At 36.2% G+C, this 24,678-nt stretch overlaps 3 protein-coding genes across 8 annotated transcripts; 2 read left to right on the forward strand and 1 right to left on the reverse strand.

The window, feature by feature from the left end:
* Positions 1 to 3,054: 3,054 nt before the first annotated feature.
* On the reverse strand, positions 3,055 to 4,424 carry LOC126782157 (uncharacterized). The gene is made up of 3 exons (XM_050507340.1): positions 3,924 to 4,424; positions 3,612 to 3,843; positions 3,055 to 3,527 (listed from the first exon to the last, which is right to left on the reverse strand). Exons 1-3 carry the CDS (start codon positions 4,422 to 4,424, stop codon positions 3,055 to 3,057), a joined length of 1,206 nt encoding a protein of 401 aa, XP_050363297.1.
* A 2,384-nt stretch (positions 4,425 to 6,808) lies between these two features.
* On the forward strand, positions 6,809 to 24,106 carry LOC126781969 (tRNA-specific adenosine deaminase TAD3). 5 transcript variants are annotated; one of them, XM_050507099.1, is made up of 13 exons: positions 10,744 to 11,306; positions 12,580 to 13,198; positions 13,540 to 13,655; positions 13,970 to 14,031; positions 14,480 to 14,538; positions 18,502 to 18,704; positions 18,777 to 18,850; positions 19,087 to 19,208; positions 21,316 to 21,398; positions 21,869 to 21,968; positions 22,083 to 22,526; positions 22,983 to 23,095; positions 23,658 to 24,106. In XM_050507099.1, the coding sequence occupies exons 6-13, from the start codon at positions 18,574 to 18,576 to the stop codon at positions 23,842 to 23,844; spliced, it is 1,254 nt and encodes a 417-aa protein (XP_050363056.1). In that variant the 5' UTR covers positions 10,744 to 11,306; positions 12,580 to 13,198; positions 13,540 to 13,655; positions 13,970 to 14,031; positions 14,480 to 14,538; positions 18,502 to 18,573; the 3' UTR covers positions 23,845 to 24,106. The 5 variants fall into 5 exon arrangements, with proteins under 5 accessions (XP_050363059.1, XP_050363058.1, XP_050363056.1 ...); XM_050507101.1 differs by lacking the exons at positions 10,744 to 11,306; positions 12,580 to 13,198; positions 13,540 to 13,655; positions 13,970 to 14,031; positions 14,480 to 14,538 and adding exons at positions 6,847 to 6,921; positions 17,088 to 17,366; XM_050507103.1 differs by lacking the exons at positions 10,744 to 11,306; positions 12,580 to 13,198; positions 13,540 to 13,655; positions 13,970 to 14,031; positions 14,480 to 14,538 and adding an exon at positions 16,744 to 17,366 and having other exon boundaries at positions 22,083 to 22,124; positions 22,230 to 22,526.
* Positions 6,864 to 10,418, forward strand: LOC126781970 (single-stranded DNA-binding protein WHY2, mitochondrial). Of its 2 annotated transcripts, none has more exons than XM_050507105.1 (8): positions 6,864 to 6,921; positions 7,890 to 7,981; positions 8,072 to 8,169; positions 8,270 to 8,362; positions 8,522 to 8,616; positions 8,768 to 8,835; positions 9,780 to 9,868; positions 9,977 to 10,418. In XM_050507105.1, exons 1-8 carry the CDS (start codon positions 6,905 to 6,907, stop codon positions 10,091 to 10,093), a joined length of 669 nt encoding a protein of 222 aa, XP_050363062.1. In that variant the 5' UTR covers positions 6,864 to 6,904; the 3' UTR covers positions 10,094 to 10,418. The 2 variants fall into 2 exon arrangements, with proteins under 2 accessions (XP_050363062.1, XP_050363063.1); XM_050507106.1 differs by lacking the exon at positions 6,864 to 6,921 and adding an exon at positions 7,330 to 7,388 and having other exon boundaries at positions 9,977 to 10,417.
* Positions 24,107 to 24,678: the final 572 nt, after the last annotated feature.

The raw sequence follows: 24,678 nt of genomic DNA on the forward strand, positions 1-24,678 counted from the left end.
TTTTTTCATAAAAGGGCTTCCACTATGAATGAATTATAGACTGACACTAGCGTTCTTGAAAATACCTAAATATTATCTCCTCCCTAGCTAGATCTGTGGAGAGATCTCCGACGACTTTCTACCAGCTTCAATAAGGTTCCGACTGACTCTGACAAGGTCCCGGGGACTTCCAGCAAAGTCTCCGATGACTTCCGGCCGGCTCCGGCAAAGTTCTGGCGAACACCGGGCGCCTCCGGCAAGATGTCCGGCAACTTCCATATGACTCCGGCAAAAACATTGATGATGACATAAAAAATACTATCATAGGCACCAAAAGCTACTACCACCGGCAGTAAAAAGGTACTACGATGAGATTTCCGGTAACCTCCGATGAAGTCCGAAAAATTATTACCAAGTAACACAAAAGATACTACCGAGCCACACACAAGTTACTATGCATGTTTACCAAAGAGACTATGAAACAAAACAAAATCTACTATCAATGACAAACAAAGCTATTACCGAGCAACACAAAAGATACTATTATACATGTCTACAAAAGCTACTATCACTAGCATCAAAAGCTATTATGACCAGCATCAAAAGCTACCATGATAAAATTTCCGGCTACCTTCGGCGAGGTCACAAAAGCTACTGCTAAAAGTTAAAAAGCTACTATGGGACAAAAACAATTACTACAAAGATTAATAATAGGCTACTGTTGACAATAACTAAACCTACTATCACTAGGACCAAAAGTTACTACAAAGCAGAACAAAACTACAACGAAGCAAAACAAAAGATAATGTCATCAGCAACAAAAGTCATGGTCACTAGCAATAATAGATATTATCATGCACTACAAAAGCTACTATCACCATGAATAAAAGCTACTACAATGAGATTTCTGACAACATTCGATGAGATCCCATAAGCTACTACCGAACTAAACAAAAGCTACTATTATTGTAATGCCCTTAAAATTGTAAATAAACCGACACTATCTTTATTTTATATATCTAAGTTGAAAATAAAATAAATAAATAATTTATTTAAAAAAATAGTGGTTTTTCCACACCGACATCCTGGTATCTCTCTTCCTCGCCGACTCTCTGGGGGGATATCTCTTTTGATGCGAAAGGAAATAAAGAAAGGTGGGAACGGAAAATAGAGGGGGGAGGGGGGGGACATCAACTCTTCCTCTCCCTCCCAATCTGATAATTTCAACCTTAGGGTAATTATAGTTCTTCGTCTTAATCAGTTTGTTCGGATTTGAGGGTTTTTGTTAAAGGCACATCTAGGGCAGCCTAGTACATGATTCCAATTTGGATTTTGTATCTACCGGGTGAGGGTGTTACAATTACTGCATACCAAAGCTACTACCAATGAGAAACAAAGCTACTACCAAGTTATCTAAGCGAATGAATGTTACTATCGTGCAAAGAAAAACTTTCTACCAACGGCAAACAAAGATACTATCGTAAAAAGCTATGATACTATCACCATAATCAAAAGTTACTAAAATTGTGAAACAAAGATACTACCAACAACAAATAACGATATCACTAACAACAAACAAAGATACTATACATCATCAATAAAAATCTACTATAGACAAAGATACTACCAACAACAAATAAAGATACTACATCAGTAATAAAAATCTACTATAAACAAAGATACAAAAAAAAACTATTAACAACAAACAAAGATACCAAAAAAAACTATTAACAACAAACAAAGATACTACATCAGTAAGAAAAGTCTACTACATCAGCAACAAAAAGCTATTGTGTCAGTACAACCACTACACAACGAAAATCTACTACAACTATAACAAAAAGCTATTACACCCGTAACAGAAAGCTACTGCACTAGTAACAAAAAGCTACTATAGATTTGAGAAAAGCTATGCTTCTTCCTCAATAGTTTCACACATCCCCGATATCTTCTTTAGAGGCCTCATGCCAAGCCTAATCAAATCAACACAAAACTCAATCAATTCTAATCCCCAAATTTTATCACCAATCAAGTACAAATTGAAAGCCACAACCTAATTAGGCAAAAAATCCATACTTGTGAAAGATCATAGAGCAAAATCGCAAGTGTGACGCCGTTGGAGTAGGGGATGGACATCCATTTTCCGACCATTGGAGTGACCCTCGCTATCGGTCCAACGAGAGCAACACCAGCCACCGCAAGCCCAATCTCTAACCACCGCACCTAGAACCTCTACCTCTAGATATGAACCACCCATCAAACCAGCGCCTTCGCAGCCGGTTTCTGATCTATGGGGATGACGTTGGAGTTGATCCATTGTCCAACAATGTTGGGGTCGGCCGTGAGGGAGGGAATGTCGCCGTCGACGATTCTGATGATGTGTGAGAGAGAGACGAGGCGGTCTATAAATCTAAAAAGTTTTCTGACGGGTATGAGAGAGAGACAAGTTTGGGATAAACAACTGAGGGGTGTTTTTGGTATAGAATAAATTATGCTGATGTAAAATTAGCTTTATTTGAGTAAAAAATTAGAGCATTCTTAAAAGAAAGAGAGTACTAAGGGCGTGTCTGGTATGGCTGTGCTTTGTGGAGAAGCTGGCTTTTGCTTTTTTCTGTGAAGAAGCAGCTGAAAAGCAAAGCAGACATGTGTTTGGTTAATCTGGCTTTTAATAAGTGCTGTGAGTGATATAAGTGTTTGATAAACCTAATCAGAATGTGCTTTTAATTTGTATAATTACCAATTTAGACATGGAATTATTTTTTCATTTAACAATTTGGTAATATAACTTATTATAATTTTTTTGTGTTTTACTTGTCTGTGATATCTTTTTCATTCGACATTTTTTACGAACATTAATATTAGACAATCTAAAAATTATCTTATAAATTGATAACATATACCCTTCAAGCATGTAAGTCATTCTAATAAAATAACAAACGATTATGGCGTCTACATGATTAATAATAGACATATCTTAACATCTCATAAGATAAATAATAATTATCTTTCAAATAGATAAGAAACTTTGACGATAATTTGTTTTCAATGATCGAAATAAGAAAATTTTAAACAACTTCAAACATTACGATCATTTCGCACCCTCATCAAACTTTGAGCAATACCATTTCTTATTGCATCCATCTCTTGTGCACCATGGCCATGATATTCTTCTTGAGCATCATTATCCATATCCATCATACTATTTGACATGTTACGCGAACCTTCTCCAAACTGAGTAAAGTCTTTATCACGACTTGCATGTCTTCTTATATAATTATGAAGTGCCATGGTCGCAATAACAATCTTTACTTGCCTTTCAATTGCATAACCTTGCATGTCCTTTAAGACTTTCCATTTCTTTTTCCAAACTCCAAACGTGCGTTCTATAACGCCTCTAAGAGAAGAGTGTACTTGGTTAAATACCTCTTTTTCATTCCTTGGTTCTTGCCCTCGTCCTCTATATTGTTGAAAATGTTGTTTATGACCTTTGTCAGGTGTCAAAAACCCACTCATTTGTGGATAACCCGAATCTACGACATAATATTTTCCTATTTATAATAATAAATCAATTAGATTTAATAAAACTTAAGGAAAACAATAAAAGTTGTGACAAAGTACAATTCGAATCTTACCCGGTGGAGGCATAGGAAAGTTCATTTCAGGATTTCGAAGAACCGATAGGAACACTCTTGTATCATGAGCCGATCCTTCCCAACCCGCACATACAAAAATGAATTGCATATGAAAATCACATGCCGCCATAATATTTTGTGTGGGTGCTCCTTTCCTACCAATGTATGGTACTTGATATTCGGGAGGTACAAAAGCCGGAACATGCACTCCATCAATAGCACCAATGCAATCCTTCAAATATTTATGTTATTTGTCTATAAATACAGATAGTCATATCTTAAAAGGAAAAAAAAAAAACAAATGAAAGATACCTTAAAATGCGGCATATATCTTTTATCCCTTAATATTTCCGGAGCAACACCATTAAATTGAGGATCAACCGGCTTGATTATTAATTTGGCCAACTCATTCAAAACATCAATTGCTATATTATAATACCGCCAAATAGTTTCAAGAGAATGTTGAAACCGTTCTACTGCCGTCCTAAGTCCACATCCTTGTCCAAACACATATACTACCAATGCTACTACTTCAAGATGACTTATTTGATTTGAACCCAACACTCCAAAGTTCACCTCCAAATCATGCAATAAATTGTAAAAAACTGGCTTCTCCATTCTAAGGGCACTATAAAACCTATTATCATTCCCATGTATTATTTCCATCAACCATTTGTTACCTGTTTGGGAAGATGTCATAGAAGGATTTTTATGAACATATCTCATATAATAACTATGAATAAGGCACGCGGTAACGCCTAGAGTCTGTATGAACACCTCCTCCTCAATTCCATCATCTTCTGAATCAGTCATATTTGATTAAAAGCCTGCAAATTTAAACTAGAATATTGTAAATCCAAAAAACTTCATTTAAATTTAAAAGAGACAATAATAAAAGAAAAACCAAACATTATTGTAAGAAAACACAGCATGATAATATCCAACGTTGTTGTCTATAACTTAAATCAAGATAACATCCAACATTATTGGCTACAATTTAAAACAAGATAATATCCAACATACAAACAAAGTCTTAAATATGGAACTCTTAAAACATAACCAAACAATTTTGGCGCTCAAACACACCATAGACTTATTTGTTCTTAAACTCAAATTCCAGCCACCCCACAATGTCTTTTGGGTCATCATCCGCCATAGTGCTTCTACTATAAATTGCCTCAACCATTTTGTCAATTTGGTTAGCTAAATGAGCCGCACCTCCAACCTTTTCCTTTTTACTAGGTACTGATCCTGTAGATAATCTTGTAGCTACTCTTTTACCCTTCTCACTTTTTCTTCTTTTGGTTGGCGTGGCTGAGGCTTGAGGGCTGTCATCCGAATCACCACTACCCTCTAGAAGAATGGTGTTGTCACCTCCTTTGGAACTACTTGGGAGAGGCAACGAAGATGATAGGGCATATGCATGCGCACCAGTGGCTGAAGTACCACCAAACATCCTATCCATCTTGGCTTCGAATTCGGGTGAAATTCCCTTCTTCTTAAACTTGGCATACTCAGCAGGGGTTTTCTGCCAAAAAAAAAATCCATTCATAATTAATATGTAGAAGTACACAACATATGAAACAAAATCTAAGAAAAGTGTATAGTCATATTACAAACCTCAATTTTGGCGCTCCACCACTCCTCTATTGCAACAATATTATGGAGCGTGGAATCCCACCCAAGACCAGTCTCTTTTCCCTTCAAGTCCCTCCATAATTTACATTGCTCTTTAAGGGAATCCCACTTATTTTTTAAATGTTTTTTGGTGTACTCTTTACCCGTTTGTTGCTTGAAACCAACAATCAAATTTTCCCATCCAAATTTGTTGAAATGAGTATTTGGACGATTATTGTTGTCCACTTCCTTGATACATAAGTCGCAAAATACATCTATTAAGGGATCAGTCCAAACAGCTGATGATTCTTTTCCCATCTAGCATAAATTTAAAAAGCCAAAATCACATGACCAATATGCCCACACATCATTTAAACAAGTCTTTTCTCATCTAGCACAACTTAAGGATGTCCTATTCTCAACTCAAATATCTCAGCAAGCACTAATCCCCACAGCTCAAATATACAATTAGACACACACAAACCCTACTTTATCGATTCCGAACAAATCGCGAACAACTATTAAAATGCATATCCATACAAAACCAGATGTGAATCGGCAACACACATCCAAATGCATAAACCAAAGCCACAAAAAAGGAAATCAAACGAGAAATCCAAGATGAACAAGCACTGTCATATCAAAAAAAAAAAACAAGTCATGGTGCTCAAGACTTATAAGGAGATGACATACCTCGTCCTTCTTGCCTTTGTTGCCGGTGAAAACCTTGTACCCACTAAGAATAAGCACACCCCAACCAGCCAAAGAGACAATTACAAACTGCAAAAGTACAAAATGTCATACATATATGATTTAATTACTGGCACTGAAATGCTACCTACGTATGACTGGAAGTGGTTTACCAAGGACATAAATATCAGATGCTAAATTCAAGCACTAGATTCCTTAATTTTTTGATTTTCTTCTACATACTCAATACCATGTTCTAATGAGTAGAATCTTAAAAGAAAAAAGAAGCAGCAAAGATCAAGAACGAAACAACATACCCAGATTCGTGTCCGTCTTCTATCCCTGGAATCAGCAAAGATTCAGACTCGTCGGAGTTTTGAGAGTTCGAGAGAGATCAACTGGGGAGAAGAAGCGTCCTAGTCCAGGTCGTGCAAGCTCAGGTGGAGAGAGATCTGGTCGTGGACATGGAGAGAGATCTGGCGCGGAAGAGAGAGGTCCAAAGGTGGAGGAGGCGCAATGAGAAAAGAAGAGAGACGCAAGGCCAGGGTTAACTGAAGTCAGTGGCATTTTTTGTAATTTTATTATGGTATTGTTCGTAATTTCGTGATATTATGAAGGATACCCAATGGAATAAAACGAAAGTTTCATTAAAGAGTTTTTTGAGAAACAGCGAAAAGCCTGCCTTCGGAGGCTTTTGCTTTTGGTCCGAAAAAATAGGCACTACGAAGCAAAGCAGGTTATTTTTTCCTTAACCAAACACTTTACAGTGCTTTGTCACAAAGCAAAGCTGCTTGGAAGCCAAAACAAACACACCCTAAAAGATGTCATTTGATGGTATTTTCTATAAAGAATATTCAAAGAAAAGAAAAAGGAAAGCAGAAGGGTATTATTGAGAATTGAGAGTATATGAGAGTGAAACCGCAGAAGGATTTAAGCCGGAAATTAAATTTCAGAGTTTGACAAGTGAAAGGTCTCTCTGCGTGAACATGATGATGCAGCTCAGGTACCCATCCACTCTCTCTCTATTCCTCTTCCCTTCTTTCTTGCTCTTTGTATTCTTCAACTCTCCTTAAACCCTAAAACGCGCAGTCATCAAATTTCATGGTCTAGCTTCCAAGAAATGAACTACCCCATGGATTTCCAAGAAATTTTATGTTCCATTTTTGTGTCTGGGTTTTTGGATTGCATTGTTTTAGCAAGTAATTTTTAATTAGCTACTATTCGTTTATGCGGCCGTGAATGGGTTAAAGCTATGTCGAGAAAAACTGAGGCTATTCTGGACAAGTAGGTAAAGGACGTATTTCAGTGGTGGAAATGAGGATTTGATTTCCTTTCTCTTAAGTTGCGAGGTTGCATTTAGGAGGAGCTTCAATTAATTGCAAGTTGGGGAAACAAGCTAGGACAAGCTCTGTTCATTTCCTATTTCAACAACTTGTTTGGGTGTTAGTTTGGATGATTTCTCATGGGAAGGTAAACATTTATGAGCTAGTTTAGAAAGGTTCTAATGCGTTTTGAGACATCCCCGCAGATTGTTTGACCTTACTGTGCGAAAGGTTCAATGTTTTTGTCCTTTTTGGAGATGGGGGGTATTAGATTCTGGGAAGATGTGCTATAATGTTTTAGGTTGTCTGGTTTCAGTTCTGCCACTTCTTACTGTAGGCTCTATCAGTTTCCCGATTTCGCAGTATAACCAAAAGTAATCCCTTAAATCCTATTTTTTCTGTAGAACTTTTAGTATTACCAAAAGTTATTCCTACAATCTAGTTTTTGTAGTAGATCCATGCTTTTCCTATGTCCTTACGCTATTCCACTAATCACGTTATGTGGCTTTAACATTTATCTTTGTTGATAAGGACATACTGGATTGTTTAATGACAAACCTATTATTTTTAGTATCATCTCCTGCGAGTAAATCCCTTATCTATCATTATTAATTACTAACATTTTGCTTTATTTTAATTGTTGAAAAAGGAACCAGTTGTCAAAGAGAGCTGCTTCATTATTTGATGCTTTTACACAAAGCACCAGCTTTTCAACTGCCAGGCAGAATTTTTCTGCTAAAGGTAATTTAGAACGCATAGGAGTTTCAGATTTACCATCCCTCATGGATAAGTTTATTCTACTTCTGTTTCCTATTGTTTCTGAGATTGCAGGAAGAAGTGGTGGCCAGATATATGCTCCTCTTTCTATCTATAAAGGCAAAGCTGCACTCTCTCTGAGTCCTATTCTCCCAACATTCACCAAATTGGAAGTATGTAATTTTCTCTCTCAATTATAATATCATTTGCTCATATATTTTGGAAGGCAGTCGACAATATATCTCATCATTAATCTGTTTATGTATCACATAGTCTGGAAGTGTTGTAGTTGAGCGACGGGGTTCTGTGATGTTGAAGTTCATGCCTGCAATCGGAGAGCGCAAATATGACTCGGAGAAGAAACAGGTAGTTTCCACAGCTGTATTCATTTACAGTTTTTGGATTTCATTACTTCCCCAAAATAATTCTTGAGGGAGAAAAACTTAGCTATGGATTTTTGTTTTAGTAGTGTCCCTTCTCTCATATTCATTCACTCTCATTTTATTCGCATTTGTTTCTTTCCAGTTGTTTGCTTTATCGGCAACAGAAGTTGGGTCTCTAATCAGCTTGGGTCCCAAAGATTCCTGTGAATTATTTCATGATCCCTCAATGCAATCAAGGTTAGATTTTTCTGCCATTCTTGTTTTGTAGAAAGACAAATTACAACCTCATTTCTTCTATTTCCTTTACTTCTTAATGATTGATTGTGAAAGTGAAGCATCAATTTTTTTTTACATAGTAGTTGGCCTTCATGAGCACTTTGTGTTACAGTAATGCTGGTCAAGTGAGGAAGAGCTTATCGATCAAGCCACATGCAGATGTCTATTTTATTTCTTTGAGTAAGTGCTACCTTATGTTATAGATCTATGTGGTTGATAAAATTCGAGGTTTTGAATATGCATATTTATCTTCCTACAAATTGATAAGGAAAACCTTTAAAGAAGTTGATTCGGTTGATGAAAATCAAATAAAGTCGTATAAAAGTTGAAATTTTGAAAATACAAGATAGAACAACAAGTAATAGCAGCGGAATATGTAGAAGAATTTTACTTTTCTATTGAATAAACGATATTACAATGATTACACCTTAATCACTAATAATGTTATTCTCAAAAGTAAAAATACTTCTTACTTGATAGTCACTATCAAGTATGAAACAACCTCACTAAGATCGTTGCTTCAAGTGTTGATACAACCTCACTAAGAACGTTGTAGTCACACGGATGATCAACCTCACTAAGAACGTTGATGTTGCCACTAAGGTCTTCAATGTAGTCACTAAGATCTCCTAGCACTAAGCTCTCCTTTTTGTGAGTTTTCTTCTCTTTGGTTTCATCTCTTTTCTTCTCTATCCGTGTGTCTTCTAGAGGTTTAAAAAACCTACTGCTGTATACATCCTATATATACCAGCCGCATGTATTCCCTAACCCTATGAATTAAACCTAACTTCCCTTCCTAAACATCTCACATAGAAAAGGAAAAAATCCATATGAATATGGAATACACCTTTTATTTTAAATCCTTTTCTATAACAATTCCCAAACACCATTTAACTAAATATATCTTCCCAAATATAAAACATTCTACCCTTATAATCAAATCGGTGGAAGTAGACCTTTGCCGTGAATAACACTTGCCTTGACAGTTTCCTAGTTCAACTAGGAAAGGCCTTCAATGCTCCCCCTTAGCTTGTTCTTCATTCCTTTTGTGTCTTCATCACCTTATGGAGGCCAATATGTGTACCTTCAAATTTTGACAAAACCGCCTTATCTTTTCATGTCAGCTGTGGTCAACAACCTACTGAAAACCAGAGAGAGTTTCTCGGTTCCTGTCACAACTGCTGAATTTACTGTGATGAAAACTGCTTGCAGTGTAAGACATGTTGTCATGACTTTAAAATTACTGTAAGCATGTCTTTAAAATTACTATAAGCATGTTTACATCCATTACACTGATTACATAAATGTTCTTGTTGTTCAGTTTGCACTCCCCCACATCATTGGTTGGGATCGGTTGACAAATAAGGGGCCAAGAGGCACCGAAGTGCAGAAATCAGAGATTGCGGAACCACAACTTCTGGATGAATGGGAGAGATGAAGGCAAACTGAATCTGGTCTTGATCAAGCTCAAGCTCAAGGAACTTGGATTTGCAGGATTGTCTGCTCAGTGTACTTAACGTATAGAATGTATTTGAGCTGTTGCCAAAATCTTATATTAGTATTTTCTGCTGCTGCTTTACGTAAAACTAGTAGAGAACTAGCTGGAGCTGCTAACTGCCTAGAGTTGAGTAGCAGCAGCTAATCTTGTCTGAGTTTGTTTTCGACTCAGTTGCTTACGGCTTACAAGTTGGTTATTGAGAAACCAAATTTGGTCTGTCATCAGTGTCATGGTCTAAAACTATTTTAACGGAGCATGATTCGTGTGTTCTTAAATTCCCTAGAAATAGATTACTGAATGAAATCGTGTCTAATCATCTGATATGATTGAGTCAGTCTTTTATGTAACGAGAGCATTATTATTCTATGAACAAAAAAGATAACCAAAATTTCCAAATTTCCTATATATTATACGCCGGTTGCAATTCCAACAGTGTAGCAACAGTATCGCTACAGTTGCACTACAATCGGTTTATAAACAGTGTCGGCTCGGCTCGGCTTACGCGGAAATCACGAAACTGTCCTCAAGAGAAAGTGAAAATAATAGGTTCTGGGGAGTTTCGGGTTTTAATGATGCATTTACTTTCGATCTCCTCTTGCTCCATCTGCATCTCTCTCCCTTCTCTCGGCGTCTTTCTCCTCTAAAAAAAACCCTTCATTTGTTTGGTGATTATAGTGAAATAGATTGAATTTTATTTGTGTCTCCCTTCTCCTTCTCTCAGTGCTCTCTTCGTCCTGTCTCTCTTTATGATTGTAGGTGGTTTAGTTTGGGTTTCTCTTCCTCATCTTCAGTTTTTTTCTCTTTGTTTCTCTGAGGAAAACTGATGTTGCTAATCTCATCTCTTTTTCAGAGGGATTTACTTTCGATTGAGATTTGAAATTTACTCTGAATTTTGGATTTGGGATTGTAATTTTTAGGGTTTGAACTGTCATTAACGTGCTCGGTTGTTTCTCCTCCTCTTGCTCTTCATGGCATCGTTGAATTATAATTTTTGTGCTGGAGTTAGATATTTGTAATTGGATTTTGGTCAAGGATATTATGTTGATTGTGGAGTTGATAAGTTGTGTGATATGCAGGCCATAGGATTTACGTTGACTGTTCGGGTGATTTGGTCCACTCAAAGACATTACTTGCCAAGGGAGTATTATATTGGGTGAGCATGCTTTTCATTTTCGGAAATTAGGATGTCTAGAAACACAATATGCTTATCTTTTTAGGAATTGGTGGTATGGTGGTAGTGCATATATTTTGTTTTTGATTTGATTTGTTATTTGGTTTATGTGATGTGATATGGATTGTGGGAATGAATTTTTCAAATTGAAATAACATTCGTGGTTTCTGATTCGATTTGGAGTATGAGTATGGGATTCTGTTGAGGAGAGGATCTCCTGGGCTGAGAGTTCTATAAAAAAACATGTTCTTTGATGTCTTATTTTCTTTGTAAGATAGGTTTTGGCTTATGCAATTCTCATCAATTCGATCACACACCTCATGAAACACTTCAAGGACCAAATCATTGTAGTAACCAATTGGCTCACCATTAAGCTTAGCAAAGGGATAAAACTGGACAGGAGCATGATATGTTAATGTCTCTAACACTGCATTAAAGACGTCTATCCAGTAGCATTGGTTGTGTTTGTGATAGGATCACATGTCACATGTAATAGTCCCTAAACCCCATTATTCACAGGAACTAGAACTTTCAACTAATCCCCAAGTGTGGGAAATTGCCAACCAGATAGAGAGAGAGAGAGAGAGAGAGCACGTACTATAAAACAGTCTTTTGTTTCTTGGTGGTGGAATTACTATCAATATCTAAGATAATCGAATTACTGTCGCCATAAACTGGTGGAGATGAATAGTGTAATGCAGTTGGTATGTTAGGAATTATCTAATGATTATATGTTATGAAGAGTATTTTGATTAAGATTCACTATTTCACGTGTCTGAAATTGTTTTTTGCTCTCAGTTATTAGGTGTCACAACTCAAAATATGTTGTTCAATGGCAGTAGCATATGTATGAGGGTAATAGAAAGTTCAGTTCAATAGAAACATGATGTTGCAGGTGCATATTTTATAAGGTTTTCTTGCAAAATTAAATATGAACTTAGAGCTAAAGGAAAGAAGAATGATACCGGTAATGCACCTAGCTTTTAAGTTTGTTAGAATTTTTTTTTTGGAAAAGTTTTTTTTTTTTTAGGAAAATTTTGTTAGGATTTTACTAGTTTACTACTTACTATTTGGTGCTTCCTATTCACCGTAAGTAGAAATTACGATTCTGCCCTTAATTTTGCGGTAATTGCGATCATGCCATTCTCTCCTAATCAGTGGTGCTTCCTGTGCACTGATGGGTATTTTTCCTATCAACTAAATTACGGTTCTGCCCTCCATTTGTTTTTTAATAACAAAATTACCACTATTGTAGGGATAAAGGTCGGTGATGGTGTACACGCGGCATAATTTTCTTCTGATCGCTCTCGCTGCTTCGCTCGCCCTCCCAAAGCTTCGATAGAAATCTTGGACTTGGTTTATTCCTCGGCGATCTTCTTCATATTCGCTTCAATCACTGTATTTGGGTCTTCGGGGTCTGTCATCATCAGCAAGGATCCAAAGAGTGAAGGCGATTCCAATTGCGGGTATCCGATTCCGATTGTATTTGGGTCTTCAAGGTTCTATCTCTCTCTGTTGGGTTTTACTTAGATTGCGAGCATTCATTACAAGTTTGATATTCAAAACTGTAAATTCTTCCCACTGTGCAAATTTAAGACTTCTTATTGTAGCCAAAAGATAACCAATAATGGGTTGCATAATCTACGGATCTTCTTCTTCTTCTTTTTCTCCCTTCTGTTCTCATTGGTGATTGTGTTTATTTGTTGGGAATTGTTGAAAGATTTTCTAATTAGCTTTGAATCATTTCATTATTATATGTAACTGAGTTGGGGTTTCGTTGATGTAGGGGTATTGTTTGTGATATACGGTTTTTCATCAATAGAGGAAGCATTTCTGGGGTATTCGATCAACCTGTAGCTATGTTGTTGCAATAGGTAACTTTTCTTTGCTATTTCTTTTGCAGAGGACAAGAGGTGGATCCTGATCTATATTCTGCTTATATATTTAAGTGCATAGTACAATGTCTCACTGACTGAACAATTAGTTATTGTGATGTAGCTCCCTACGTTTATCGATTGACCGCTCAAGCATGACATAGTGGTAGTAGTTGATAGTAACTTGCATTGGGTTTTGTTTGGGTTGATCTATAAAGCATATCAATTACACCTCCATGCTTTATTTGACTTCGTTTGCTTTATTGCCTCTAGGATCATGGCATCATTGAGAAACTTCACATAATTCTGATGACCCATTCTTCTTATTGACCAATTTGCAGGCATTGGACAGTTAATTTGAAGGATTATACCTATTAGCTGTAATTGGGAGGTGGGTAGTAGACCGTTGGAGGCATTGGAACATACGGGTGTTGCAGTACAACCTAAGGCAAAAGAGGTCAGAATTCTAATTCCTTATGTTGTTTGTCTAATCTATCTATCTATCTATCTAATCACATGAACACCTTTAAATCGTTTTCAAATATTGAAAATCTGTTGTAAATAAGCTTCATATCCTTATCCTTAGTTTAAGCTTCATGTTTTTTTTTAAGTCATGGCAATTGAGTAAAAGCAAGATATGTTCGTACAAGCAAGTACTGCATGAATATCAGAAATGTAACCATATCTACTGTGATACATTTAGACATTGATTAAGTTTCAAGTTCAGCTTTCAATTTATATCATATCTTTATATGTGTAATATGCTTGCAGGTTAATAAAAGGGAATTAGCAGCTTTCACGTTTTGTGGTTTTCAGATAGATATTAATTACAGGTGTGGATAACTTTTTGTTTTAATCACTTGGATACATTTGAGGCTGGATAAGTATAATGTTTAAAATACATAATTGGGAGAGAACAATCATGTAATCACAACCCTATAAGCATATAAGTTTAGATGATTTTGTGTATATTTTTAGTAATCTAACTATTTTTTAGTCAAGCTGTCAGAAAGACTTCCTTTGAGGTTAGCTTTGGGTCAGTTTAGACCGAAACAATGAGTTTGTATGCTTAGAGTGACTATGAATCAAATATTGTTTTGTAGTGGCAATAAAATCTGAGTGAGATGGATAGGGTTTAGGGTTTAGTAATTTCCGCATTTTGGTTTTAATAATTTTTAGCATGTGTTTGATACAGTTAATTTCAAGTAGGGAGATGTAACATATTGCTTACATTTAGTTTAATATTATGATTGATACTCTTCTTTCTTTCTGTCACCTTAGGTTATTGAGAATTTGATTACTTTCTGCTTACGGTAAAGGGGAATCAATAAACGATTGAGGTACTATGATTAAATGATTCTATAGTCTGCACCAACATCAAGCTAATCTAATTTTAGTTGCGTTTCTGATCTACTCTTTTCTTTTATACTGTCTCTTTTTAATAGTTGGTTGAGAATAGATAAAAGCATATCTTCAAACTTTAACACTAGGATGTTGATTAGATTGTTTTGTGTTACTGTTTCATTATGTGTTTCAATTAAACTTATAATTAGTATGTTTTAGCTTTTTTAAATTACAATAGCTTTTCCCTTCCTTGCTTGCAAACGTCGTGCACAAATGAAACAAAAGCTCAACACATCCCATAGTTACATCTTCATAGATGCAGGTGAACGTGGTTCTAGGTTGTGGGTTTTAGATTGATGTTATTAGTTATTATTGAGACAAATGATCAAATTCAGTATCAATGATAATGATGAGGGCAATTGTGTGGCTTCTTTAGTTTTGACTTTTGCATTGGTAGAGTGATAGGAAGTTTTCTTTTTAAGTTGGTTTAGTATGATCAAATACTATCGGTGCTCTAAATTTAACTGACCTTTGGTTTGAAATGGTTCAGTTACTCAGCTCGAATGTGATTGGATCCAATTGAGTGGTCTACACTTTTTCTACTTCTATTCAATGTATTGAGGAATGAAAAATGACAAAGTTGGCTTTTGTTGTTTTTTTAAATCTAAGACGGGTTATAGTTTTTCAACATGAACCAAGTAGGTCACATTTGAATGGGAAACAATCTTCTATAAGAATTGTTTTTTTGTAAGAACAATATAGAGGTTTAAATAGTTTTGTTTTCTTTCATCATTGACCCATAACTTGAGAAAGTTCCTCCTAATTCTATTATGTTTACGTCTAATGCTTCCAATTGTAGCGTTATTATGCTGAACCATATTAATCAAGATATATTCCTGAAGAAATTTTGGTCTTAATGGCATTTCAAATGCAAAGTTTTTGACGTTACTCCAATTAACATGTAATTGACCACTAACCCCATTTGTATATATATACTAAATCATTTTATTTTTTCTCATCAAACTTCAATTCTCATGTTTGGTTTAATTACTTAATTTTAGCATTATTACCCCGCAGCGAAGCGCGGGCACCTTACCTAGTTTCCTATATATTATTTGGTGATGCACTGTACTCATAAGCTTATGAACAGTGTTGGCTCGGCTCATATCATTTTTTTCACTTATTTATTCGATTGTCATTAGGTATAATTATTTTTGCCGCATTCTTTCCTCTTCTTTTCCTTCAATTGCTATATATATATATATATATATATATATATAGTATCTATACAGAGTGAAGCTTCACTCTGAAACTACAGAGTGAAGTTTCAATTTCAGCACACTTTTCGGTAAAATGTTTTCACCATAAGTGATTCAATATCTAAGTATGCTATTCAAGATCATCTTTACAAAATTTCATCAAATTTAACAATGGTTTGAGTTTTCAAAATCGAGATTTACACGAATGGTTCACGTTGAATTAGTTTTAATTTGTTGATTGATTTTAATCTAATTTCAAAACCTTAGCAGTGTCCGAATTGGATGAAATTTTGTAGAGATGATCTTAAATAGCATACCTAAATATTGAATCACTTATGTTGAAAAAAATTAACCGAAAAGTGTGCCAAAATTAGAACTTCACTCTGTAATTTTAGAATGAAGGTTCACTCTGGATAGAAACTGTATATATATATATATATATATATATATATATATATATATATATAGTCTTTATCTAGAGTGAAGTTCCAATTTTGGCACATTTTTCGGTTAAATTTTTTCACCATAAGTGATTCAAGATTTAGGTATGTTATTCAATATCATTTCTACAAAGTTTCATCCAATTTGACAATGGTTTGAGCTTTTAAAATTGAGATTTACACGAACGGTTCACATTGAACAGTTTTAATTCATTAATTGATTTAATCTAGTTTCAATATCTTAATGATGTCTGAATTAGATGAATTTTTGTAGAGATGATCTTAAATAGCATACCTAAATATTGAATCGCTTATGGTGAAAAAATTTGATCGAAAAGTGTGTTAAAATTGGAACTTCACTATGTAATTTCAGAGTCAAGTTTCACTCTGGATAGAGACTGTATATATATATATATATCGTTTTCTTCGTTATTCTCTCCATTAAAATTAGTTTTTAAAACTCTAATTCACTTATAATCAAACACTAAATTTGGTGATGCAGGCTTTTAAACATTGTTGGCTTAGCTCATGTCCTATTTTTTCGCTTATTTACTTGATTATTACTAGGTACAAACTGCTTATATATATATATATATCTCGTTTTTTCGCTATTCTCTCCACTTAAACCAGTTTTAAAAACTATAATATGCTTGCAATCAAACCCTAAACTAATATACTATTATAAAGAAATAGTGCAACCGCGGCTGGGCGGGTATCCTAACCTAGTTTCCTATATACTATTTCCCATTCCACCGTTCATCGGCTAGAAAACAGTGTCAGGTCCAGCCGAGCCCCAATTTCTCCTTCTTTTCAACAGGGCTCAACCATTGACCATTACTCTCACAGAAACCTGCGTCCTGACTTAGCGCGGCTCGTAGAATTCCGAATATATCCTCACATATGTTAGCCGGCTTGGTCCTTCTCCTTGACTTGTTTCTTGTTTGAAGAAGAGGAGCGGTAGGTTATGCTCTCATTCCCCCCCCCCCCCCTGTTTTTCGAGATTCTTACATGCTTTTTTGCGACGGGAAAAGAAAGAAGGCAGCGAGTCGAAGGGTGGGTTCGGGCGACGATGATACTTGTGGCCTAAAGGAAACTGAACCGATTTCGTGGTGATTGATTGTGCGGGTAAGAGTCCTGAAATGGATGAATTTTGAGATTTGGTTGAATTCTTGCATGGTGATTTATCAACTACTCTGATTGTGTGGCTTTTCCAAATGATTTGGTTTTAGATTAAAAGAACTTTTTGATGCAGCGTACATGGTGTTCTGGATGCACTCTTTTTCAATATAATATCCAATTGTGAATCCAATTTCGATGTGGTACTGAGATAAATCGATTGACTGAATTTCATTTTAGCAAGATTTGAATCTTCCTGTTAGTATTTGAAGCAAATTGAGTTACCCCGGTTGTGAGATTGGGTTTGAGAAAGAATTAAAGCAGTTTAATCTTTGTTTTATATCGGAAGAAGGAGTTTGTCAAGGGACTGACATTGTTATGTGAACCAAATAGAGAACTAGAGTTTCTAAGCTGAAAAGGTAAAATGAAGAAAGCCACATTACTGGAAAAGCACAATGTAAGATAATGGTTTACTGTGTTTGTTATCGGAGAATTGGCTTCCTGAGTTCCTGGGCATGGTTATGTGGTTTATTGGTGACAACATGAAATCTTACCTTTTTAACGGCTTACAAGTTGGTTATTGAGAAACCAAATTTGGTCTGTCATGGTCTAAAACTATTTTAACGGAGCATGATTTGTGTGTTCTTAAATCCTCTAGAAATAGATTACTGAATGAATTCGTGTCTAATCATCTGATATGATTGAGTCGGTCTTTTATGTAACGAGAGCATTATTCTATGAACCAAAATGTCCAAATGAGCACTGAAGCTTTAAAATCAGTTTGGGAAGGTTTGTGAAGTGTATTTAACAGACCATCAAATATTGTGACAAAACAATGACATTTGAACTTTGATTCCCTTCTTGTATGTATCATACCCGGCAAAACTTAGACCTGCCTCTTAGTTGATCTTCACCCCTCTTTTGCGAATTTGACCTTCTTAGTTTAAGTTTCTATCCGCAATGTCTTTGAGTTGTGTATAGTTTCTTAGTGTTTAGGAACTGAATTCTTTGTTCTTTTATCGACAAATTTAGAACACGCTTTCACTTGATTCATGATAAATAGTGTTTTGCTCTGAATTTAAATTGCTTATGGTAACTGCAAAACATTGTGTTTGAGGATAAAATTAATTATTTTTACTTGCAGCGGCGACGCTCAACTTGAGATATCTTTGGGTTTAAGCCTCTGCTTGAGGAATCGAAATTGAAAGTTGAGAGCATGACAGAGTTGGATGAGTGGGAGATAATGCACATCCCAGACAAACCCCCTCGAGATAGTGCTGACCAACAACCCACTGTGGATGTGATTGCTTCATTCATACACCCAAAGGTTGCCAACACTCTTGTAAGGTACTTTACTCCACTTTAGATTCATTCATTCTTGTGTTCCTGCTCCTTCATGATTCTAAATTCATGATTCAGGCGTCTCAACCAAATAGCACAACTCGAAAATCTAAGGCACGTAAAGCGGGTGCACAAGAAATTTATTCAAGGAGGTATCTCTCATTTTCTCCGTTTGATTTGAAACGTTTGAATCACTGTATGGGGTAGGAACCTCATGTCAGTCTCACAACCCTTTTACCAGCTTCTCATACTTACATCTCTTACTTGGATGCATGTTTCACTGATTTAGGAGTTTGGAAAGATTTGATACTGTGACACCATATTGCTCTTACTTTCTGATCTTTAGGGTATGTGAAATATATGGGAATGACTATTGCGTTCTTGATAGGAACGATTCAGTTGTCAGTGATCTTATGTCTGGCTTCTGAAACTGGCAATCCGTTGGACAGCATACCTTGTGATGTACAAGAGCTTATGAATTCCTACCAGTTGTGTCCTTTTATCACAAAAGTGGGTCTTTTTCTGTTTCAATCTTTTTTCTTATCAGAATATTGATATTTTGTTTTTCTTTTCTTTTAAGGAAGAAGAATATTGACCTTGTTTATTTACTGCTGAATCTGGAAGTAATCAAAGTGGAATACAAACAAGTTGAGAATATCCATATATACAAAATTTCTCAGTTGTGGACGTCCGCACCGTCCGTACAGTGCGGATTCGGCGATTCTGGCCACCGGCAACGCGCAACGACTGCACCGACCAACACAGCCGCACTCCCCTCCTCCCAGCGTTCTTGTCTGTGCTGGTCGGAGCTGCAGTGCCGGCCTACGGTAGCCGGAATCTCGAAATCTCCGCACGGTGACTAGAAATTTGAAATTTTCAGATTCCTGCCGGCACAGACAGGAGCGCCGAGAGGAGGGGAGTGTGGCTGTGCTGGTCGGCGCAGTCGTTGCGCGTTGCCAGTGGCCGGAATCGTCAAATCTGTATCGTGCGGACGTCCGCAGCCGAGAAGTCTGGATATATATATATATATATATATATATATATCCATTCCAGAGCGGAGCCCCGCTTTGAAATTAAAGTGCGGAGTTCCTTATTTGACTAATTTTTTGGTCACTTTTTCACATCTTCACCATTCAGTAGTTAGGTATGTATGTGTAGATTATCCATACTAAATTTCACTCAATTTGGTGATCGTTAAGGTATCAAAACACTAGTCAATATATAAACTAACCGAATCTGTCCAACCATAACTGTTATTGTAAATCACAACTGTGAAAACTCAAACAATCATCAAATTGAGTGAAATTTCGTATGAATTATCTACACATACATATCTAACTATTGAATTGTGGAGATGTGAAAAAGTGACTGAAAAATTAGTTAAATAAGGAACTTCGCACTTTAATTTCAAAGTACGGCTCTGTTGTAGAAGGGGACTATATATATATATATATAGGAGGATTATTAGGTGCGGATTTACTCGTTCCAGCGACGCATAACGACGGCGTGGTTGGTGCCGGCCGTGCTCCCCTCCAGACGCTCCTTTCTGTGCCGGATGGAACTGCAGTGCCGGCCCACGGCGGCCGGAATCTCCAAATTTTTGTACGGTGTCGAAAAACTTGAAATTTATGGTAATTTCGAGATTCCAGCCGCCGTGGACTGGCGCTGCAGCTCTAGCCGACACAGACATGAGTGCGGGAGGAGGGGAGCACCGCCGGCACCATCCACGTCGCCGGTCGCCTGAATCAGCGAATCCTTACGGTGCGGACGTCCGCTCTTGAAACGGATTGTGTGTATATATATATATATTAACATTCACATGATAGAATATAGATACTAGTGTATCATTGCAATATTTAAAATCTTAATTGCATTTTGATAAATCTTATGTTAAGATTATAAGCATGAGGACCTTCATTACATAATTGCTCTTCATGGTGTTTGTGTGAATAGTTTAAATCATAAGTTTTCTCTTTCCACCGGAGATAATGGTTTACATTAGAGATAATACTTTGGTGCTTGATTTAACGATTCCTTTCTTGGTTTCCGACACCCGACCCCTTGTATTTCTCCTCTTTCATGAGCGAATATGTTTTCAGCCCATTCAAAGTTGTTTGATGGTTCTCGGTTTTCTGGGGTTGAATGTATTATTTTGGCTCAAGCATTCCTATACACATTTGAGAATTTATTGGATTTTGAGGAATTTTGGCTGAAGAGTTTACCTAAGACAATAGTTGGTCTGTTGAATGGATTATTTAATTCATTACTTACCACTAATTGTTTTCTTTATATTAAATTTTGCACAATCCTTTTTTTTTAAATAACACTAGGCCTCTAAGCAATCTTTGATTATGTTTTGCACTTGTGTAGTTGAAACTCGTACATTACCTTGCCTTGTAGATACAATTGTATCCCAGTTAAACTTCATTTATCGATCCCTTCCATATGTTCTTTCTAGGTATTTTGAATGTTGCATTTTGATTTGTTTGAAATACTATTCCTTTTCACAATTTTTATTTTCTGCTGGTGAGCTGCAGACTTGCTATGATTGTAATTATGTTTTTTTTTTCCTACAAGATAGCCATGTTTTCACATTTCAACCCACTGAATTTATTAGGTCTGCAAGTATGCGGCATCATCGAAAGAAGAGTGGGAAGAACAATGCAAACATTGGCCAACATCTTTTCATCCACCAACCTAGTAAGCTTTTTCCCTACTTATCAATCGTGGGTTGTTAAACTCTGGTTAATTCTTACTAAAACTGATTCCAGTTAGTACAGATTTTCTACTTAGTAGTGTACTAGCATTTTCTTTACAGACGGTGAGTTAAATCATTGATTTTAAGGGGTCTTTAGTTTTTCATTGGTACAGGTTCATGTTATAGTTACCAGACTTTTACAACGCTACACTCCTATGATTTATGTGTCCGAGGCATCATGTTTTTATACTCTTTAGATAAGGTTAAGCCAATAGGGACATCAACTTCATTTTTCGTTGAATATTATATTGGATGCTTACATATGCATCCCTTTTTGGTGCAGCGTGCTGCTACTTTCTTCCTGAGGCCTGAGTGATGGTTCTTTGATCCACAAATACAAATGTTTAAAATAATTGTTTGTTTTACATTCTGCCTGATTCTTGTTTTCTTTCTTTATTACTTTAAAATACAGTAATATCGGGGGCATTACTGGATTCGGTGAAGAGGACTCACAGTCAGTGGTCGGCTTCATGAAGTATGCTATTCAGTTGGCGAAATCTGATCATAATACGGTACCTCCATACTCTCTTTTTGTGTTAGCCTTTTATTCTCCTTTATTTGGGTTATTATGTTTCCCTTATACCTGCTACAGATCAATCGAATGCTCCATTTCATTCACTATGCAGGTAGTCAATGCTGCAGTTATAGTAGATCCTTCAGTTAAACAAGTAATTACTACTGCATGTGATCAAACTTTCTCTTGGTATACTCCTGTGAACAAAACCACCCTCGAAACAAACTGCTTTAAAAAATCTGAAGCCTCTGTTTCTCAGAGCCAATCGGCTGGAGTATTGAGCTCTGAAACTCTGCATTCAAGCAGTTTGCCATTATATACTGGTGTGTGTTGTTTATATCCTTGGCGATGGGCTGAGCAAGAATCAGACACTAGTTCCTGCTCTTTACATCCCTTACGTCATGCTGCTATTGTTGCTATTGAATCTTCTGCTGCCAGGGACATACATCTTTTCCCCAGTTTTGGAAAAATTGATGATACACATTCTGAGATTGACAGCACACACTCTTCTTCTACAGGCTCTCCAGCCAAAAGGCAAAAGACCCAGTCTACGAAAGTGAGTTATTTTACTTTTTTTTACTGTGGTATCAATATTTTTTATTTATTTCCGCGCCGTAAATGTTTTCTCTTGCCTGTGTTCAGTCTCTTGCATATTGTATAGTGATTTATATTTTAACCAAGTTCCTTTCTTTTTTCTTTTTTGTTTTCTATTCTGATTTCTTGTTTATCTGAAAATCCCCCCTTTTCTCTGATTTTTTCTTTCTTTTGATCTGATTTAACCTCAAGTTATGTAAACTTTAACAATTTCATAAAAGTGGTCATATGCTGTAAGTTATGTATCGTTTCAAACATGAAGCTTGGTTGCCAAAAATTATAAATAAGCATCTTGTGAATATTGCACATTTTAAGTATCTCCTTTTTACACATTCGTCAAGAGGAGATCAGAGCATTGTAATTCTTGGGTGATTTTTACTATTCATATTAGTTCTTATGAATCTTGCCATCTTTGTAGGTTTATGATGAGGCTCATATGGACACTAATGGTAACGCTTCGATTTCTTTATCAGGGAGGCCTTACCTGTGTACAGGTTTTGACATTTACCTTGCTTGGGAGCCCTGTATAATGTGAGTTCGAGTCCGTGCTCTAATTTTTCAATTATTTTTTGTCCCTTCCGTATTATTTGGTCTCTTGGTTATTTTGCATATTTTGAACGCCTATTGGTATACTTATCTTATTAAAGTTAATACCATGAGAAAGACAGCGTTGCATTTGCTTTATTTCCAGTAGCATGCATGGGATGGATCACAATTGAAGTGTTAGTAGTTGTACAACTTGTACCTTATTCTTTGTAAAAAGGCACTATATTCCCCATTTCCTCTTTCTAATCTTTGCACTACCACATGCCTCCTGCATCGTCATGGTTGCTGAATACGGACTTTACAGTAGCATTTCATTTTCCAACACTTTTTGGTTAATTTTTTTTAACTGAAATATGAATTTAGCATTGTTCTTCACTTATTGATCTGCGTAGGTGTTGCACTGATAAACATGTGTCAGCTCTCTTCTTTTAAGCCTCCTATTAACCTATTATTGCTCCCATGAAAAATTTATGTGCAAAACCTGAAATCTATGTTTTTAGTTTTCTTTAGATAAGGTTCGGTATTCTAATATTCAATCATATTGAAGGTGTGCTATGGCACTTGTGCATCAAAGAATTAGGCGTATATTCTTTGCTTTTCCAAACCCAAATGCAGGGGCATTTGGAACTGTTCACAGACTACAAGGGGAAAGAAGCTTAAACCATCACTATGCTGTATTTAGGGTCTTGGTTCCTGAAGAAGCCCTTAGTAGGGATGAAGCTGCGGCTGCTTAGGTCAACTGATAGTGACCTACTGTCAACAAACTGGATGAGCTCTTAATATGTTGAGCATATTCTTGAGAAAATTCACTATACTTGTATCTCAGTTCACTCCTTTTTTTTTTTTTACTTTTCTGTGACTCATTGAACAGCGAAACACATAGTTTCCCAAATTTGGTTTTTGTTATCTTGAACTGATTTGGATTATTATGGATGTGAGGTCTGAGTGTATCACATTATAAAAATTCATTATTATAACGAGTCCGTTTTGACCGTATGCATGAACTAACCAAGACATGGGGTACATCTATCTCTGCTATTTAGAAAAAGGTTTAAAAGGATCATTGATGGTGATTCTCAGCAGAACAGAACGTGATATGAGAAATGAATAATTGAATATGATAACTCTTTCTGAGCCCCAAAATTCAACATTCGATCGGGTGAAAATTGTACGATTCTTTGAAGTTGTATGAGATGATCCTAAATACAGCATAGTGATGGTTTAAGCTTCTTTTCTCAATTTCGATAAATTCTGAAATTGTATGAGATGATCCGAGGTTACTCGAAACATGACATTCCCATTAGCCTCCATTTGAAGTTAAGTTCCATAGCGTATTATCACTTAAAACTTTCCTATTCTTCTGGTTATATCCCAGCTTCAAGTTCCACATGGACATGATGTGGAGGCAGATTCTTAATTCAGCTTCGGAAAGTCTAGTGTTAGTAGACCAGCTAAACAAAGTTAATAACAACATTCAAGTAGACAAATAAAGTGTCCAACCTAGCAGATGAGAGGTACTATATAAGAATGAGTTATGGAAGGTGCAGTGAGTTTGCAGGTATGGTTGT

Source organism: Argentina anserina, chromosome 2 (genome assembly GCF_933775445.1).
Source record: "Argentina anserina chromosome 2, drPotAnse1.1, whole genome shotgun sequence".
NCBI lineage: Eukaryota > Viridiplantae > Streptophyta > Magnoliopsida > Rosales > Rosaceae > Argentina > Argentina anserina.

Bases quoted from the DNA above. Each gene is read 5' to 3' on its own strand.
- LOC126782157 (XM_050507340.1), bottom strand. From the start codon at position 4,424: ATGACTGATTCAGAAGATGATGGAATTGAGGAGGAGGTGTTCATACAG. The intron at 3,844-3,923 runs GTATCTTTCATT...AAATATTTGAAG, and splicing joins GATATATGCCGCATTTTAAG to GATTGCATTGGTGCTATTGA. The intron at 3,528-3,611 runs GTAAGATTCGAA...TATTATAAATAG, and splicing joins CTTTCCTATGCCTCCACCGG to GAAAATATTATGTCGTAGAT.
- LOC126781970 (XM_050507105.1), top strand. The intron at 8,617-8,767 runs GTTAGATTTTTC...TTTGTGTTACAG, and splicing joins GATCCCTCAATGCAATCAAG to TAATGCTGGTCAAGTGAGGA. The intron at 9,869-9,976 runs GTAAGACATGTT...CTTGTTGTTCAG, and splicing joins TGATGAAAACTGCTTGCAGT to TTTGCACTCCCCCACATCAT.
- LOC126781969 (XM_050507102.1), top strand. From the start codon at position 18,574: ATGACAGAGTTGGATGAGTGGGAGATAATGCACATCCCAGACAAACCC. The intron at 18,705-18,776 runs GTACTTTACTCC...TTCATGATTCAG, and splicing joins GTTGCCAACACTCTTGTAAG to GCGTCTCAACCAAATAGCAC. The intron at 21,969-22,082 runs GTACCTCCATAC...TTCACTATGCAG, and splicing joins CGAAATCTGATCATAATACG to GTAGTCAATGCTGCAGTTAT.